Raw genomic sequence first — 17,682 nt, forward strand, 5'->3', positions numbered from 1 at the left:
TTTAGATATGATTGATTATTTAAGTCTTTGTCACACTTAAAACTCCATCAGTATATCCTGTACGATAAGCATATTACAGGTGAACTGAGATTTAAAATAGGTTTTTTTTATTGATTGCATCAAAAAGAAGGCAAAAATAGTACATGAAACTAGACTAGATAGAGGATAAATATTTACCCTCCACACAAAAATTTAGGGACTCTGTCTATTTAAGTGACCTACCTGTGTTAGTACTTATGAAGTTTACCTTATATCATCACAGGCTGCTGTTAACAGAAAGTAAAATTTTAATTTGTGGCTGTGGCAGTTTGTTTATGGTTACACAGATGCTTTTTTGAATTTGGCTGGTATAAACAACCGAACTACTGGTTTTGTTCATTTGTTTGCTGGTTTTTTCTTTTTCTTTTTTTTCTCAACTACAGTTTTATACTACGTTGAAGAATTAAAAGGAATTGTATTTCAATCTAAAGACTTATTTCCGTATCACAATAGAAGTTAAATATTCCCTTGGAGTAGTCTGAAATTATATATCTGTGAGGGTGTATTATAGATTCTGAGTTGCTGTGGTTATTGCTAGAATTGTTATTCTTCATCACAGTGTTCTCCTACTCTTCAGCAATAGAAAATTAAATACAACGTTTTCATTCTGGTGTACATTCTGTGTAATAGATATACACACTATAGTGAATTTCTCTTGCAGGTTCTAACGTTTACTTGAGAAGAGAGCTTATTTGTTGGGGCGACAGTGTGAAACTACGCTATGGTAATAAACCTGAAGACTGTCCATACCTCTGGGCACATATGAAAAAATACACTGAAATCACTGCCAAATATTTCCACGGTGTTCGTCTTGACAACTGTCACTCAACACCTATTCATGTAGCTGAGGTATGAAAATTAAGCATGTTTATTATAAAGCAGCTTCTATCTGTGAAATAAGTCCTGCACAGTTGCTACAAAATCTGCCGGATCTACATGACAGAGTTCAGGTGTGAATGAATCCTCCTCGTAACATAAAGAAGGTTTCATGACTGGTGGTGTTTAGGTATGGGTTCAGCTACTTTAAATGGTTAGTAGAGGGGTGCAGCTATTGTATCTTTTAGTTCTCCACTTTAGCTGAAATATTGCGGTTGCAGATGGTCCTGGCTAACATTTCCTTCACATAGCTATGGACTTAGTGCAATGAATGCCAGTATCCAGCATGTCAGTTGTAGCTGGGGTCATTGCCAACACTTGGTTGAAAGTCTTAGTGTTTCTGTGCCATACATATTTTCCTCTTGCTGAATTAAACAGGAAGTGTTTTACTTCCCAGAATTTAAAAGTTGGCAAAGAACACCTGCAAAAAGTTTAGCCTGGCAAGCTTACTGCTAACATTAGTGCTTATTGTTTGCCATGGAGCTGACTACAACCAGAAATTGTACTTAGTAAATTAGCTTTAAATAGATTGGAGTAGTGCAGCTTGTTAGTACTTAGTCATAGCTTGGTTTCAGAGCTTACCTAAATCTATGAAGAGCTCTCTAAAACAAGTTGATTTGTCCATTCAAAAGTTTTAAGTGGCTCTTAAATGCAGCCATTTCAAAACTTCTGCTATTCTTTCATTTATTTTTACTGCTTTTGGAATGACAATTTCAAAGGCTTAAAGGCAAATCCTCAGATTTTTTTTTTTACCTTAACAGATATCTCTTTTATCCAGCCTTTGTTCTTGCATTTTGAGTTAAGGTTTTGTTTAAAAACAAACTTGTAATTATCTTAAGGTCTTCAGGGAATTTCCTAGAATTACTCAGTCCATTAATAATATTAGTAAAACATAAATACGGTTTTATGAATGTTACCTGTTATTAATGTTCTTAATGAACTGTATATAAGAACAACTCATTTGTGTTTGGTTGTGGTGTTAATGGTTGCATATGCAAAGCTGACAATGGACGTCTTGCATTTAAATGTATTATGATCTATAGGAGATGCTAGCAACAGCCAGATCAGTCAGACCTAATCTTTATGTGATAGCTGAACTCTTCACGGGCAGTGAGTACATTGACAATGTTTTTGTCAACCGCCTGGGAATTACCAGCCTGATTAGAGGTACAATAAGCAGTTGAAAATTATGTAGGATTGTCATGTATGGTTTGGAGTTTTAATGTGGAACTAACATTGGTATGCTTTTTTTTTTCCTTACATATTCATGTTCTTTGCTTATGCAATTACCTTTTCTTCTTCACGTTCTATTTAACTTCTCCTGTGCTGTATGCTAATTCTTGATTTTGCTTATGTTTGTGTGTCCTCTTCTGTGTAACAACTTTTTTTGTTCCTTAATTTTGGCTTTCTGTTTGTCTTTGCATGGCGTTTTCCTATTGTCCGATCCCTGCCTAGCTTTGAAACTTGTCCTTTTTTGTATCTACCTTTCCCTTTTCTGTGGCTTTTTTGGCTGTGCTTTTTGCAGTACATGCTGGACACAGCTAGAAAATTGCGAGCCGATTTGTATGTAGTGGCTGAACTGTTCACAGGAAATGAGGAGCTGGACAATATCTTTGTGAATAGGCTGGGCATTACCTCCTTAATAAGAGGTAGGCTTCCTGTGTGTGTGGCCTCTTTCCAACAAGAGATTATAGATGACGTGCTTTCTCCAAGGAAAAGGTTTCTTCCGGATCATGCACTTTTAATTTCATACTCTGTGTAATCAGAAGTGCAGGTTTTTATTGTGACTTTTTTGATACTCAGCAAAAAATACAGTAGTAGCTGTGAAATAAGAGAAGGCATCCTGCATTAGTTTACAGAAGGTTAAATATTTCACTCTCTTTGTAGCAAGAGAAGAAGAGGTGGTGGCACAGTTCTGCTATGCAAGTGCTGCATCATGTCTGATGTTTTTGTTGCATGAGTTTCTTAAAGCCTATGAGAAAGTTTCAGGTCTCTGCTTTTTTCTCCCTTTTTCCTCCTTAGCTTTCTCTACCTTAATATGTTACAGTAAATAGAATAGCCCAAGGCTATGTATCTACATTGGAGTGTATACTTATATGTGTGATTTTATTTTTTTTTAATGATTGAGCACAACAAACTAACAACTGTAAAATGCTACATTAACATCTTTGTGTATGTTGTATTCTACAGTAGTTATTCTTATGCAAACACTTACTTATTTTGTTCTTTAGAGGCAATGACTGCTTATAATAGCCATGAAGAGGGAAGGTTAGTTTATCGTTTTGGAGGTGAACCTGTTGGCTCTTTTGTTCAGCCGCGTTTGAGGCCTTTGATGCCAGCTATTGCTCATGCACTGTTTATGGATATTACACATGACAATGAATGTCCAATTCAGGTGAGCACCTAAACCTAAATCCAAAGTTTATATTTATTGTTTTCTGAATTGATATTTGTGAACCATGGAAGGGCTTGGTGCAATCTAGATTTTTTTTCTTGAGTGATATTTAGGAAAAGGTTTCATGTCTTCAAGTTTTAGTGCAGAGAATAAAACTTTATAACATCTCCCTCTGATGTTCAAGTTCTTGTCTTTCAAGGGAAAAAGTATATAAAGCTACTTAATGAGCTGGTTTGAGTCTTTCATTCCAGCTACTATGAGTGGTTCTGTCTCCGCTTGTTAACCTGTTCTCCTAAGCTCCTGTTTTACAGGAGAGAATGAGAGAGAATGATGGGAACTTATTTTTGAGAGTTTCTCTTAAGTTGCTTTTGTTAGTGTGTGTGTGGTAATTTTTTCGATAATTCTATTGTGATTGAGAAAATGATGATCATGCGATTAGCAATTCCTCTCTTAAACTGAGTATGCTGAATAGGAAGGGATTAATTATGTCTCAGATTCACTATTTACTACCTATTTATTTTTTAATCTAGCACCGATCTGCATATGATGCTCTTCCTAGTGCAATGATTGTTTCCATGGCATGCTGTGCTACAGGAAGCACCAAAGGCTATGATGAACTAGTACCACACCAGGTATGTGCCTGCAGTTTAACTCCTAAGTTACTTTTAAAAATGTAAAATGTATGTCCTAGAACAAGAATAAAGTTTAACTTTGTTTACTTGAAATTCCAAGCAGTTTACTAGCTGGCATTACTTTGAATTCTGCAATTTCATATGAAACGAATTGAATTGATTATGTAGTTGAGACCTACAGCTGTTTTGTTTGGTTTTTTGCCTTTTTTTTTTTCCAGAGTAGTTGATATTTGCTTAAGTCTTAATTTCTTTACAGATCTCCCAGAGTAGTTGATACTTGCTTAAGTCTTAATTTCTTTACAGATCTCTGTAGTGTCTGAAGAGAGGTTTTATTCAAAATGGAATCCAGCAGCACTACTGTCTCCTGGTGAAGTTAATTTCCAGACAGGAATTCTAGCAGGAAGGCTGGCCATGAACAGGCTGCATCAGGAGCTCGGGGCAAAAGGCTTTAATCAGGCAAGAAGTGAGGGTAACATTGCAACTTCGCCATATTTATGTTCTGAGTGAGCACAGTTGTAATGATATGTCTTTTCTAGGTGTATGTAGATCAAGTTGATGAAGATATAGTAGCAGTGACAAGACACTGTCCTAACACACACCAGTCTGTTGTGGCTGTAAGTCGAACTGCTTTCAGGGATCCTAAAACTGCGTTCTACAGTAATGAAGTACCTGAAATGTGTATCCCAGGTAATCAGATTTCTTTTCAACAGATGTCAGGAGTACAAAACATTCAAGTTATTCTGGTTCCATACTTTCTAACTTGAAACACATAAAATCAATATGAGAATTCTCAGTATATAATGCTCCTTTTATGTGTACTAACACACATGCACCAAAAGTGGTTAAAGAAACAATAACAAACTTACCTTGCTAGGATTTTCCAAGGAATTTATATTGAGTATACTTCCTGCTATAAGTTCCCCATGAGGGTGCAGTTTTATTTACTGTAACCTGGTAACAAATAGTTAAGAGCAGTATGGTTAATTGTACAGAGTTGGGAGGTTTACTATTTATTAAGTTTTAGACCTGAAAATAAGCTAAAATCATTTGTCAATGCCATTGCTATTCAGCTTTCTTACATATGGCTGATTTTGTGGTTTTAAAATACACCTTAAGAAACAACATTGTACTGCATAAGGTAATATAAAGAGAATATATAGGTAATACATACATAATATTAATTTAATATGTAAAGTATTTACTATACTTAATAGTAGCAAAGTGTAACAACTTCTACGTGTTACCTGGCCATGCTTCTGAAGAGAAGCTTTCCAAACTGGCTTTTTAGGTATCCTCATTTCTTGGTGTGCTTGTGTGTGCCTGTTTTAAAGTCAGCTACATAATATAAAGACATTTACAAGTGGCTGCAAGACTTGTATACCTTGGTTTGTTGGTTGCTGAAAGGATAGAGAAAATTGGAGTATTTGAATAATAATATAAGTTGTTACACTTTTGAGAGAAATGGTCTGTAGCTGCAGTTTGGAAACCAATCTAATACAGTCTCCTAAAAGATAATAAGGAAACTAATAGAGCTGGTGATCAGTAAAAGGTTGTAATTCACTAATTGTTGACTGATTTTTATGCTCAATTTATTACAAAATAACAACACTGCAGTTTTAAATACAATTCAGCCAATGAATGTGTAATGGATGTTCACAGGATATTTAAAGTGCTTCCCCATGTTTTGTCATATTTGGTTGTTCTTTAGCTGTACAACAACTGAGACTTGTCTTTTCAATATTTAGGTTTTTAGTTTTAAGTTTTGCTCCTTGTTTTCAAAAGAATCGCTTTAAATGTATCTTCACAACTGCACCATGATTTAACTCCTCTTAGGAAAAATAGAAGAAGTAGTACTTGAGGCTAGGACTATTGAGAGAAGTGCTGGTCCTTACAAGAGAGATCAACGCTTTATAAATGGATTGCCTAATTTCACAATGGAACTCAGGGAGCATATCCAGGTGATTACCCTCTTTCACCCATGTTCTGATGTAGTATTTTGTAATTTGTGGTAACTATATTAGAAAAAAAGACACTGAATTTCAGTTGCAAATGTGTTTTCTTTTCTAAGATTAAAGACAGTAAAATTATAAAGCAAGCTGGAACTGCCATAAAAGGGCCAAATGAATTTGTTCAAGAAATAGAATTTGAAAAATTAACACCGGGAAGTGTAATAGTATTCAGGTACGTTATTATAATTGTCAAATTGCTGTGTTAGTTAAAATAGAATGATAGAATTCTTTGTTTTGAGACTTGGGAATAGCTGTTGTAAGTGCTACATATCTGTAAGTTATGCATTCATATTTACAGAGTTAGTCTTGACCCAAAGGCGCAAGAGGCTGTTGGTGTACTCCGCAATCATTTGGTCCAGTTCAGTCCTCATTTTAAATCTGGAAGTCTTCCTGATGATCATTCAGCACCTATATTAAAAACATTATTTTCTTCGTGAGTATTCTTTAACTTTCTGAATAGAACTGAGAGCACTACAGTGGGAGCAAAGAGTCTGTAAACTCAAAACAAGGCGGGTTTTCTGTTACTACAGATGGATTTAGATTGTCAGAGTGCAATAAAAGCTCTGAGATATTCTTGTTATGTGTATAATACTAAGCAGCGTTAATACTTAAAAACTTCCCAGGCTCTTTTTTTCACGTTCTGGTTAACTGCTGCTTAAAGTAGACTTACTCACCTGGAGTGCTCATCCGTGTTGGGGTATGATTGTTTGGGGTTTATACTTAATACTGTGTTGCTAAATAAATACTGAACATTTGAGCAGAACATCTCAGAACATCTGAAAAATCAGGCTCTTAATGTCCAAGATTTAAGATGTGAGAGAGTTGCATATATTTAATTATTTTAATGTAAGTCTGAAACTAGAATTGTTTGTGAAAGCCTTTCTCTATTTCCCTACTAATGTTGCTTTTGGGTTTGGGAATTCTTTTTTCTCCACTGTTTTTTCAGTATTGCTTCTAAACTAACTTTGGCTGACCTAAATCAAGTACTGTATAGGTGTGAGGCAGAAGAACAGGAAGATGGTGGAGGTTGTTACAATATACCAAACTGGTCACCGCTGAAGTATGCAGGCCTCCAAGGTAATACTTTCAGTGTTATTTTTTTTTGTCAAGAAAAAAGTAAAATAGAGCTGCTCAATGTAGATCATACCTTAATGCTGTTGCATGGTCAGTGCCATTGTTTGGATAAAAACCGGTAAAGCTGCTTCTTGCTTGAATGTGCTACTAATCAGTGTTGTACCCAGGAAATCACATACTAAAACAGGAACCCTCATTCTCAATTCTCTGGGCTGCAAAATTAAGTTTCAATATGTGTGTTAATACCAATGCCCTTGCTTTTAAAATAAAAATACATATACCTCTAGTGAAGAGTCACACCAGTTAAACTGTAGGCATGACTAGATTACTGAGGAGTGTTGATGACCTGTCAAATGTATGAATTCCATCATGCTAGTTATTCCACAGTGGTTTTCATAACTGTTACACAGAGGAAATTACAATTGAGTTTATTCTAATTCATTCTGCAAATCTAGGGAAGTAATACAGTTAAATCCAGTTAAAAGATCTGTTCCTCTGTACATTTTGCTCCTGAATTGTAATTGCTGTTTGTGTATAATGATGTGTCTTTTAATATAGTGTTGGGTTTGTATCTTCAGGGTTAATGTCAGTGATGGCAGACATTAGACCAAAGAATGATTTGGGTCATCCGTTTTGTGATAATTTAAGATCTGGAGACTGGATGATTGATTATGTCAGTAATCGTCTGATTTCACGTGCAGGAGCCTGTGCAGAAGTGAGTAAAAAATATTTATTTGGTAACTTTGGTGTTTTAAATTACTAGCTTGTTTCCTTTTCAATTATGTGTTTATTTTTAAATCAATTCTGCCTATAACATTTCCTGTCTAGGGAATTTGTTCTAGGAGAGTAAATTGTTAATATGTTTTTCTTCCCTCTCCTTAATCTTGTTTAAGAGTAGATTGCACAGGGAAAGTGAAAAATATGTAGGGCATGGAGGGGTTGTTAGTTCTTACATAAAGGTCTGCAGGGGTCCTTCCCTTTTTGTTTATTACTTAAATAAAAAAGAATTAACTATTATTTTTTTAAGTAAGTACTTTAAAAGAGGGCCTAAATACTACTGAGGCATATGTGATGATGGTGCAGTTATAGTAAGATTGCACATTCAAACACAGAGAAGATAGGAATTACTGAGATGTAACAGGTGGCCAAGCATAACTGGGGTGTAATAAATGTACAATACCTGTGACAAATACTTTAAGTAGGTGGATCCTGAAAGCACTGGTTTTTGAACCCTAATATTACCAAGTTCTAATTATATTGTATTTTAATAGGTTGGTAAATGGTTGAAGGCCATGTTTGTCTACCTAAAGAGAATTCCACGTTACCTCATCCCATGTTACTTTGATGCCATATTAGTGGGTGCGTACACAACCCTTCTGGATGCGGGATGGCGTCAGATGTCTAGGTATGCTTGGCATATCACAGCTATAGAGGTATCTGTATATACTTGCACCTTTTAAGTTTTATCTGCTGGAGAATGTAATTGGAATATTTTCATACTCGTCCAGTGTAAAAGAGTAAAATTAGTAGTGAGTATCAAATCACTTCTGACAGTGGTGCTTTGAAAGGCTGAGAGTTCAGATGTCTATCCAGGGTTTGAATTTCTAACTACTGTTGGCATTGTGCAGTAGCAGAAGGAAACCTTAAGCCAGCGTTTCTTTGTCAGGCTTCAGAAACTCTTCTTTGCTATAATTCTAGTACAACTGCAGTGATTCCTTAAAGTTCAGGGATTAAAGAAAATACCAGCTTGTACTTGATGCTCATGCTTTGTTCACTATTCCTTCTCTGACACAGCTAAATAGTCTTCATTATCTGAGCACTCTGCTTAGTTCTTGAAATAACTGTTTAATCTCCAGTGTCTGCTTCTCCTTTGTTTCTGGAAAGAGGAAAGCAGGTTGATTTTGTGGAGGCTTTATTCTAGCTCTGAACATTCTGAACAAACCAGTATTGCTTTGTAAAAATATAGATGTTAAAACAGGCATAGAATTTGGCATGGCTGTGAAATCAGGTGGAAAGTAGTATATTTTAGGAAAATGCTTGGAGATTAACTAGCCAGGAATGCGGGTTCCGTTATTTTAGACAATCGTTAACCAATTTATTGATTTACAATTTTTATATGTATATAAAAGAATGTGGCAATCTTTAAAAATACTGACTAGGTTTGGTAGAAGCGTTTGTTCATAGTAAAATATCTCTTATCATATTTTTGAGGTCTTAGGTCTGTCTGTATGCATCAAGTAAACCAAACCAATTTTCTTTTGTTTTCCCTAGAGATATTTGACATTAAACATTCCCACTGGCATTAATAAATATTTAAGGCTAACTTTGGGGACTTATTTTTGGGGAAAAAATGTCATTTAAAAATTAAAGCTTATGTACAAAATTAGTTAATGTAAAATACTAATATTGTTAGTTTATTGTATTTATTATGCATAATATTTATAATAGTCTTCTTTAAATGACTAAATTTTATAGACATATTGCTGAATGCAAAGTTATTTTAATTTAATTATGTTAAATTACAGCTTTGTGCAGAATGGATCAACATTTGTTAAACACCTTTCCATGGGTTCAGTCCAGATGTGTGGGATAGGAAAATATTCTTGTCTACCAGATTTGTCTCCTTCCTTACATGATGTTCCCTATAGGCTGAATGAGATTACAAATGAGAAAGAACAGTGTTGTGTGTCCTTGGCAGCTGGTAAGTGAGGACAACATTTAAAAAAAAAAAGTCTGGTTTTGGTAACTATATTAAAATTGTATCCATTGTACTTGGGATCCCTATGTCAGCAACCATTTACAACATGTAGGTAGCAATTTTCTTCACTTTACCTCCGTGTTTTAATTTGTGTTTAAGATAAACATTTGTCCATATTAAAAATATGGGAGCTTTCTCTAGCAGTACTTCTTGGGGACAGCCATTCTGTTACTACTCTCGGGCGACAGGGAGGTAATAAACACTCTATTTAGAGACGGTTTTGGCTGTATCCACTTTTTCCTATATGTTCTCTTTCTTTCCAGATGACTTACTTGAGATAAATATACTTAGCATAACAGGACCTAGTTTATCTTTTTTTATGCATGAATTTAAGAACTGAATTGTAATAGAGTACCAGGGTGAATTTATTGTTTACAAGTTCTTAGAAAAAGAAAGAACCATTAGCAGACCAAAAGAATGCCTGATCTGAAACTGTCTCCAAAAAGAAAGAGCATAAAAGCAGTCAGCAAATAGCATTTATACCTCTGAATGTTCTGCCAGCATCTGGCAGTCTTTGAATTGGGTGCTTTCCTATGTCTATATATTCTCTTCTGTGTCTAGTGGCTTAGAACGAATTTATTTTTGTTCTGACTTGGCCCATGTCTTTTCTGAAACCATAGAAACTTTTAGTATCACAGATTCCATGGCATCTGTCTCACTGGAGTGTTTATTTTCTTTTTTTTTTTGCTGTCTGTCTTTCTCTTGTGGAAATTTATTGCTTTTAGTTTCTGGTTTTTAGTAACATTCCATTTGCCTGTTTTAATGTTACTTAGAAGCACAGAGGCACAATGTTCTCTTTAATTGGTCCTAAAGATTAATTACGCTAAAGGGTTTGGTTTTAAATATTCCCTTCACGTATTCACTCGTAGTTGTGTCTGAGATTTTTAACTCATACATGAGTTGTCATTCTCAAGTGTTGTTGCCATGTACTATAAAATTGTGGCCGTATTTGAGTATTAGCAAATATTTTGAAAAAGAAAGTGATAGAAGTTAAAACATTGCTCTATGAAACATGCACAACATACTGCTGTTTTGATATTTTACAATATAGAATTTCTCATTTGTTAGATTGAAAAAGTTACTAAATGGAAGAAAAGACAAGGATGGACCTTACTGTTGTAATTATGATGCTTTATCAGTCAGAATGATTATTAAAGTTACATGTTACAATGTATGCAGTAAGATGTAGTTCTAGAAGCTGCTGGAAAGGAGAAGCGGGAATCTTTTTATAGTGGCTCAGAAGAATTTTGGGCTGAAGAAATTGATAGTTCTCCAGTCTTAGCCTCTTTATGCTTCTGACACAGTTCTCATACATAAACTCGTCCACAAAGTGCTATAAATCTTGTCATAGTCCTGGCTTTTTGTTTTGTTAGTTTTCTTTCTGATTTATTTGTTGGTTTTTTAATTGAAGGATGGTGCTTGGTTAAGTTATAAAGTGATTTAATAAAAAGTTAAATATGTCTGTATTATTGACATGAGAAATTCCATTGTGATCTTGAAACTCTAGAAGATAATGGTTGAAAAATGAAGTTTTTATTTTGTCAAAACCGTAGTCTAGAAAATGGTTTACTCGAAATGTCTTAACCTACGAAAAAAAAAAAACATTAATATAGTTTTACTTCTGGTTATTTTATATGTACATGTGTTCTTGGAGAATTCTGCCATATCAATAAATGAGATGAACAACATTTCTTTTTAGGTTTACCTCACTTTTCTTCTGGAATTTTTCGCTCTTGGGGAAGGGATACCTTTATTGCACTGAGAGGTTTAATGTTAGTTACTGGGCGCTATCTAGAAGCAAGGTAAGACTGATTTACTCTTAGTTCTTACTGGTTTTACAGGTAGTTAGGAAAAAGGCACACTCTCAAACTGAGATGACGCACAAGCTGTTAGAAGCAGTTGATGTGCAGTAAAAAACTTTAACGGCCCTAGACAGATTTTTGTATGATTCTTACTTGCTTTCTTGGCACAGATATGAAGCTGATGGTCTGTATAGATAATGTAGTTTTAACCCCTGGAACACTACTGCTCATCCTTAAAGTGATTGTGTTTCATGTGTACTTGCATCATTGTTGCTGAGCAGTAATTTCAAAATTATTTACGTAAACATCTGAGGTAGCAAAAGAAAATACTCTTTTAATCAGAAAGGTATGATTGCATGTCTGTCATAATTAATTTTGGGGTGTAACTGCTAGTATTTGTTTATTGATAGTAGAAATTAGATAATAGTGGATTCTTACAATCAGATATCTGTTTGTAAATTTTAACCTGATAAATGAGCCAGTTACAAGCCAAATATATTGATTTGATATTTCCATTAATCTTTTTCATTTGGGTGGAGCTCACCACATGATACAAACTTAAAAATAATCTGTTTTAATTTATCATGTGTTTATGCTGTCGTACATTTGGCCAACTATTACCTTTCTCATGCAGTAAGATCTGCAGTCTACTAGTATGTTTATATTCCTGTTTAAAGCTAGTTGGAATTTGTGTTTTCTGCAATGTATTCACAACAGTTCTCAAATGAAACTTCTCATAACCTCAGTTGCTGTCACCTCTCTGTATTTTAATAGGAAATTCCCATCTACTCCTGCCCTCCGTCCCCATTCCACCCCACTCATCAGAATGGATACCAGGGTAATCATAAACAATGTCAATAAAAACCTTCCCTGTGATCTGAGTGGGTCTTGGCTTTAGGTTCTTTATCACTACCTATGAAAAAGCAAACTAGCTTTTCCATATTAGCAGATGTTGTATGTTTTGTACAAACTGATGTAAATCTATTCATGTTGGGGAATTTGTAGGAAATAGATGGCCTTTTAGTATAAAAGAAGTTCATGCTAAACGAAGTAATTTGTAGCTTTCAACAGCAAACTTTTGGCATCTATCTTTAAGATCCTGTTTGTCCCCTTGACTTACATTGCTATTAAGGTAAAGTTGTATGCTTTGTACTTAATGCTTGGTCCAGTAATGGCCTTGAAAGTAAATAGTCAAGACTGTGTTTTTTCTTTTGTTCCAGAAACATCATTTTAGCATTTGGTGGGACTTTAAGACATGGTCTCATTCCCAATCTGCTTGGCCAGGGGACACATGCCAGATACAACTGTCGTGATGCTGTATGGTGGTGGCTTCAGTGTATCCAGGACTACTGTAAAATTGTACCAAATGGGTTAGACATTCTCAGGTGTCCTGTTTCTAGGATGTACCCAGGAGATGATTCTTCTCCTCAGCCTGCAGGCATTGTGGTAAAGATCATTTCTGATTTTAAGTATTTAACACAACTATGGAATTTTGATGAAAGGATATAATTTTTCTAGCTACAAGAACATGTTGCTATCTTGCTATCTGTTGCTTATGGTGAAAGTTGATTATAGTGCAAGAATTCAAAATTTTAGGAACTTATCACTGCATCTGTATCATACGATTAGACAGTTGCCAGGGGAGTGGGGGTGGAGGGGAAAAAAAAACATCAGCTTTACTAATAATTTTTTTCTTTACTTTTTGTCTTGAAAAACTGTTTATATTAAAAATTGTATATTATGTATTGCTATTGACAAAGATGCTACTAAAAATGTTAGATGCTTTTCTTTTGAAGTATCATAAACTAAAGGCTAAGAATTGCTATTATTTGCACATTAGAGCCTTTCTACTTGTTTTTTCATCTTGCCTTTCACATATCATCCTAACATGCAATCCATCTAGGATCAGCCACTTTATGAAGTAATACAGGAAGCAATGCAACGACACATGGAAGGCATAAACTTCCGAGAAAGGAATGCTGGTCCGCAGATAGATCAAAACATGAGAGATGAAGGTAACAGATACAGAACACTAGCTCTGCAATTCAAAAGATGGCGTTTATATTTTATACTTATTTTCCTCTAGCTGTTAAGTATACTTTTCAAAAATTAATTATGTTTAATGCAACTAAAACTATATTATTTCAAACACATTTAATGTTTTAAAAGTGCCTAATTTATTGTTTATTATCAGCAACTGTTTTTATGTTGTGGTACAAGTTATCTTTAAGTAAAAGCTTGCTTAAAATGTATCGTTGCCTTCAGAAACCCACCTCAGATCTTGTTTGGAAGTTTTTTTGTTTTATTTAGGAGGCTCGGGCTGGGGGGGGGTGGAGCTTGGGGGTTTGTTTTGTTTAAAATATAGACTTCACATGTGATATTCTTGCTTGGCAGGTTTTAACGTAACTGCAGGTGTTGACCGTGAAACTGGCTTTGTCTTTGGAGGGAACCGCTTCAATTGTGGGACTTGGATGGATAAAATGGGGGAGAGTGATAAAGCTCGCAACAAAGGAATTCCAGCTACTCCAAGGTAAAAAAACCAGTCTTTTGAGGGGAATTTATTTATTATTTTTTTAACTTAAATTCTTCTGCAGACCTACCATGCCTTCCATTAACACATCTGAGAAGTGATCTCTCAAATGTTCTCAATGTTTCTGTGTACTAAAATGTTAATGGCATTTTTTTCTTTCTGCTCATTTGAAGAAAAAAAGGTGTGTTTTTAGCAGGTGAACCCCTCAGCTTCTGGCATGGTCTTAGCTCCATGCAAGGAGTCAACTTTTTAATTCAAGTAGTAAAATGTAATTTAGGGAAAATTGTATACTTGTAGTACTAGCAGTACTTGGTTATTAAGGCTTATTATAGGGGATATCTATTGATAATTCTTTTGTTGTTTGAATACTTGTTAATATTTTAAAAATAAGCTCTTTATTATGTGCCAGCAAACTGCTGCAGGCATTCCTGCTTGAGTTTAGTACAGTATCAGTTTCAAATCAGTTGCCATCTCTGGGTCAGAACTGGAGGAAAGCATTGGTTTTGCTTGACAAGTCAGGCATTTAACTGGGAACCAAGAGAGGCTGAGGTACCTGAGGGCCTTGTCCGTCAAGTAGGCCGTAAAATCAATATGATAGAATATAAAATTTATGCATATAGTGATTATCTGAATATCACCTGAAAAAAGAAGCAAGTCCAAGAAGTGCATTTAGTTCTTATTTTAGTGCTTCACTTCTGACTTGAGTAATCTATTCTGGCAGAATTATTACTTAAGTTACCAAAATGCATGTGCAGATGAGAACCTCTGTATTGAATACAGTTTTAACATCAGAGGGTCAAGCTTTTTGGGGCTGATCCTTTTTTTCATGTTCTAAATCACTGGTATAAAATTATCTTAAATCTCTGCAAATTAGCTGGGTATGATAATACCACTTTAAATTTCATGTGTTGTACAGAAAAAAAGTATCTGTTAGCCAGTTTACAATCAAGCTCATTCCGTGACTGTTAGCTGATGTGTTTTCCACCCTTTCTTCCCTTAATTCTTCATCAGGTGGAATCCTACTGATCTAAATAAAAGTAAATTGACAAAGTCTGCTTATGCTTATTTTCTTATTCTTAAGTCATGAAACTCAAAAGTACCCTATAAAACTGAGTGTGGCAGATAAGCTTCAGCGATCCTCAGCTAAAGCTAAGATACGTGTCTAGTCTAAACCGTGCCTACACAATCTGTCAAAACTGAGCTACAACACAGGAAGGAAATCTGTGTCACTGGTAGCTTTCCGAAATCATATCTTAGCATACAGCAGCAGCCAAAAAAAGCTAATAAAAAATACTAATACTGGGTGTCATCAGTAAAGGTTTTTAGAACAAGATGGAGGGCACACATCTTCCTCTTTGTGAAACCCTGCACATGCAAGATGCACTTGTATCTTGAGCATTATGTGTAATAGTGCTGGTCTCAAGAAGGACATAGCTGCCCTTCTCTCTATCATTCTCTAAAACTCAAAGGGATGGAGTAGCTGCCTTGTAAGGAGAGACTGGAATGTCTGAGGATTCTTCATTTTCAAGAGAATATGGGTGAGAGAGGTATGACTGAAGTTTAGAAAATCATGACAGTAGTGATGATGATGGAGCACTTATTCACAAAACTGCAATACTGTAGATGCTTCTACAGAAGAAATAGGGGAATAGTAGCCGAATAGGGAAAAATAAAGTGTCTAAATAAGATACAGATTATTTTTTTTTTCAGTTACTTATTGAACTTTAATAGCCTTCTTAAGTAATTCCTGGCTTTTTTAAATCATTATTTTAGAGATGGCTCTGCTGTGGAAATTGTTGGCCTGTGCAAGTCGACTGTTCGCTGGTTGCTGGAATTATCTAGGAAAAATGTGTTTCCATTCCATGGAGTCACTGTAAAAAGACACGGTAAAACCAGGCATATCTCATAATTGTACTACTGAAGTATAAGAATAACGAAAATGATGACATGGTAGCCATATAACACAAGGGATGATTATCAAACTAATCAAGAAGGTTTAGGGGAAAAAGGAAAAAAAAAAAACTTAGGAAGGTATCCTGTATGATTAACATCTCATGTTTCTGCAAAAAAATGTATTATGAGTTGATACTGTCTTGTCAAAACTTCAGATATCTTATTCTATGCATTAAAGAGTGGATTACAAAGCAATTTTGGAGCCTAATCCAATTCTCAAAATGGATATAAGTGATAGGATTGTTATATATTATGATGAAACATCATTCATTACAAGAATGCTAAGTAAAAGGACACAACACCTTTCTTCCCCCCGCCCCATTTCAGTTTTGGTAGTGTAATCCTTTTTGCTATACTCCAATTGCAGTTTAAGGAAAAAGGGTAATACTCTTGTACTCACCTAGTATAAAACTAATGTACAATTCTTTACTATTTTTGGTTCTTTCATAAAAGTATTGCTTTTTTAAGATGTATGTATATCTCAATCAGGGAGGTATCCCTAGCACAAGCCTGCTAACTAAAACCTGATGTTTTTCTAGTCTCACTAGTTTCAGTCAGCTGTTCCTTTGAACTGTAGAATTGGCTAAACATGGGGACTCATCAGCTGGAGATGGGTGATCCTAGGTCTGCTCCTGCTAAGGTGTTAAGTGTCAGGAATTCAGGAAGAGAAAGCTTTTAAAAAGCAACGCTTATCCCAATGTTTTGACACTCCCTCTAAAGTCTCCAAAATAGCAAGAGTACTTATACAAGTACTATAAAAGAGTTGACATGTTACCATGCTGAAATGTTAACTATAAATTTTAAACTTAATATTTGCTATAGATCACAGTACCTCATACTGTTTGCTCCAAGCTAACTGCAAGGTAGAAAATTTTGTTTTTTAAAAAAAAAAGTTGTGGATATGTTGATCTGCAGTGTAACTCCTAGAAAATAACTTTTTGCAATGCTAGTAAGGCTTTTATTGTGTTAGGAGTATCTTAAGTAAAACTTCAATAAGCAAAACAGTAAAAATAGACATTAACATACTTACAGTGTTACCACCATGGCTGTATCCAAAAAATAAAACCTGTCTGTAACATCTTGCAGGAAAGGAGGAGACTATCACGTATGATGAGTGGAACAGAAAAATTCAAGGACACTTTGAAAGGCTGTTCTTTGTCTCTGAGAACCCAGCAGATCCTAATGAGAAACATCCAACTCTCGTTCACAAACGTGGAATTTATAAGGACAGCTATGGAGCCTCAAGTCCATGGTGTGATTACCAGCTCAGGCCAAATTTTACAATAGCAATGGTTGTGGTAAGTGGGGCCGGGGGAAAGCACTTGCACTTAAACTTTTCTTTATTATTGAACTAAGATTGCATTGTAAGGTTCATCTGCATGGCATTATATAGGGAACATGCATTACTTAGAGTAACTTCTTGAAAGCTTTTATTTTCCATGCTTTTCATATTGGTCCATCTTGGAGTATCTCCTAAAAATACATCCTTGACAGGACTTGCCTAAATGAAACTGCTATGTGGTGTAGCCAGGATAAATTTGTAATGTCCACTGTATTCAGAATGTCTTTTAAGGTTAGGTCTGGGAGGCCACTTTTCCTGTCAAATTAGCTAAA

The 17,682-nt window shown here is 35.1% G+C and overlaps 1 protein-coding gene across 4 annotated transcripts in view; it reads left to right on the plus strand.

The window, feature by feature from the left end:
- AGL (amylo-alpha-1, 6-glucosidase, 4-alpha-glucanotransferase) overlaps nucleotides 1–17,682 on the plus strand; it is a 36,502-nt gene that overhangs the window by 13,044 nt on the left and 5,776 nt on the right. For 2 of the 4 annotated variants that reach the window (XR_001411645.1, XM_014939294.1), the window contains exons 12-30: nucleotides 701–888; nucleotides 1,959–2,082; nucleotides 3,147–3,310; nucleotides 3,841–3,942; nucleotides 4,246–4,398; nucleotides 4,479–4,629; nucleotides 5,776–5,900; nucleotides 6,011–6,123; nucleotides 6,250–6,384; nucleotides 6,898–7,028; nucleotides 7,604–7,740; nucleotides 8,297–8,430; nucleotides 9,551–9,726; nucleotides 11,483–11,585; nucleotides 12,806–13,031; nucleotides 13,489–13,600; nucleotides 13,980–14,115; nucleotides 15,889–16,001; nucleotides 17,155–17,366. Coding sequence is in view for 3 of the 4 variants with exons in the window: in XM_014939294.1 (XP_014794780.1) it covers nucleotides 701–888; nucleotides 1,959–2,082; nucleotides 3,147–3,310; nucleotides 3,841–3,942; nucleotides 4,246–4,398; nucleotides 4,479–4,629; nucleotides 5,776–5,900; nucleotides 6,011–6,123; nucleotides 6,250–6,384; nucleotides 6,898–7,028; nucleotides 7,604–7,740; nucleotides 8,297–8,430; nucleotides 9,551–9,726; nucleotides 11,483–11,585; nucleotides 12,806–13,031; nucleotides 13,489–13,600; nucleotides 13,980–14,115; nucleotides 15,889–16,001; nucleotides 17,155–17,366 (2,735 nt within the window). In the remaining variant the exon portion in view is untranslated. Of the gene's footprint in view, nucleotides 1–700; nucleotides 889–1,958; nucleotides 2,083–2,440; nucleotides 2,565–3,146; nucleotides 3,311–3,840; nucleotides 3,943–4,245; nucleotides 4,399–4,478; nucleotides 4,630–5,775; nucleotides 5,901–6,010; nucleotides 6,124–6,249; nucleotides 6,385–6,897; nucleotides 7,029–7,603; nucleotides 7,741–8,296; nucleotides 8,431–9,550; nucleotides 9,727–11,482; nucleotides 11,586–12,805; nucleotides 13,032–13,488; nucleotides 13,601–13,979; nucleotides 14,116–15,888; nucleotides 16,002–17,154; nucleotides 17,367–17,682 lie in introns of all 4 variants that reach the window. The other 2 variants (XM_014939291.1, XM_014939293.1) reach the window with 1 other exon arrangement.

Source organism: Calidris pugnax, unplaced genomic scaffold (assembly GCF_001431845.1).
Source record: "Calidris pugnax isolate Ruff unplaced genomic scaffold, ASM143184v1 scaffold18, whole genome shotgun sequence".
NCBI lineage: Eukaryota > Metazoa > Chordata > Aves > Charadriiformes > Scolopacidae > Calidris > Calidris pugnax.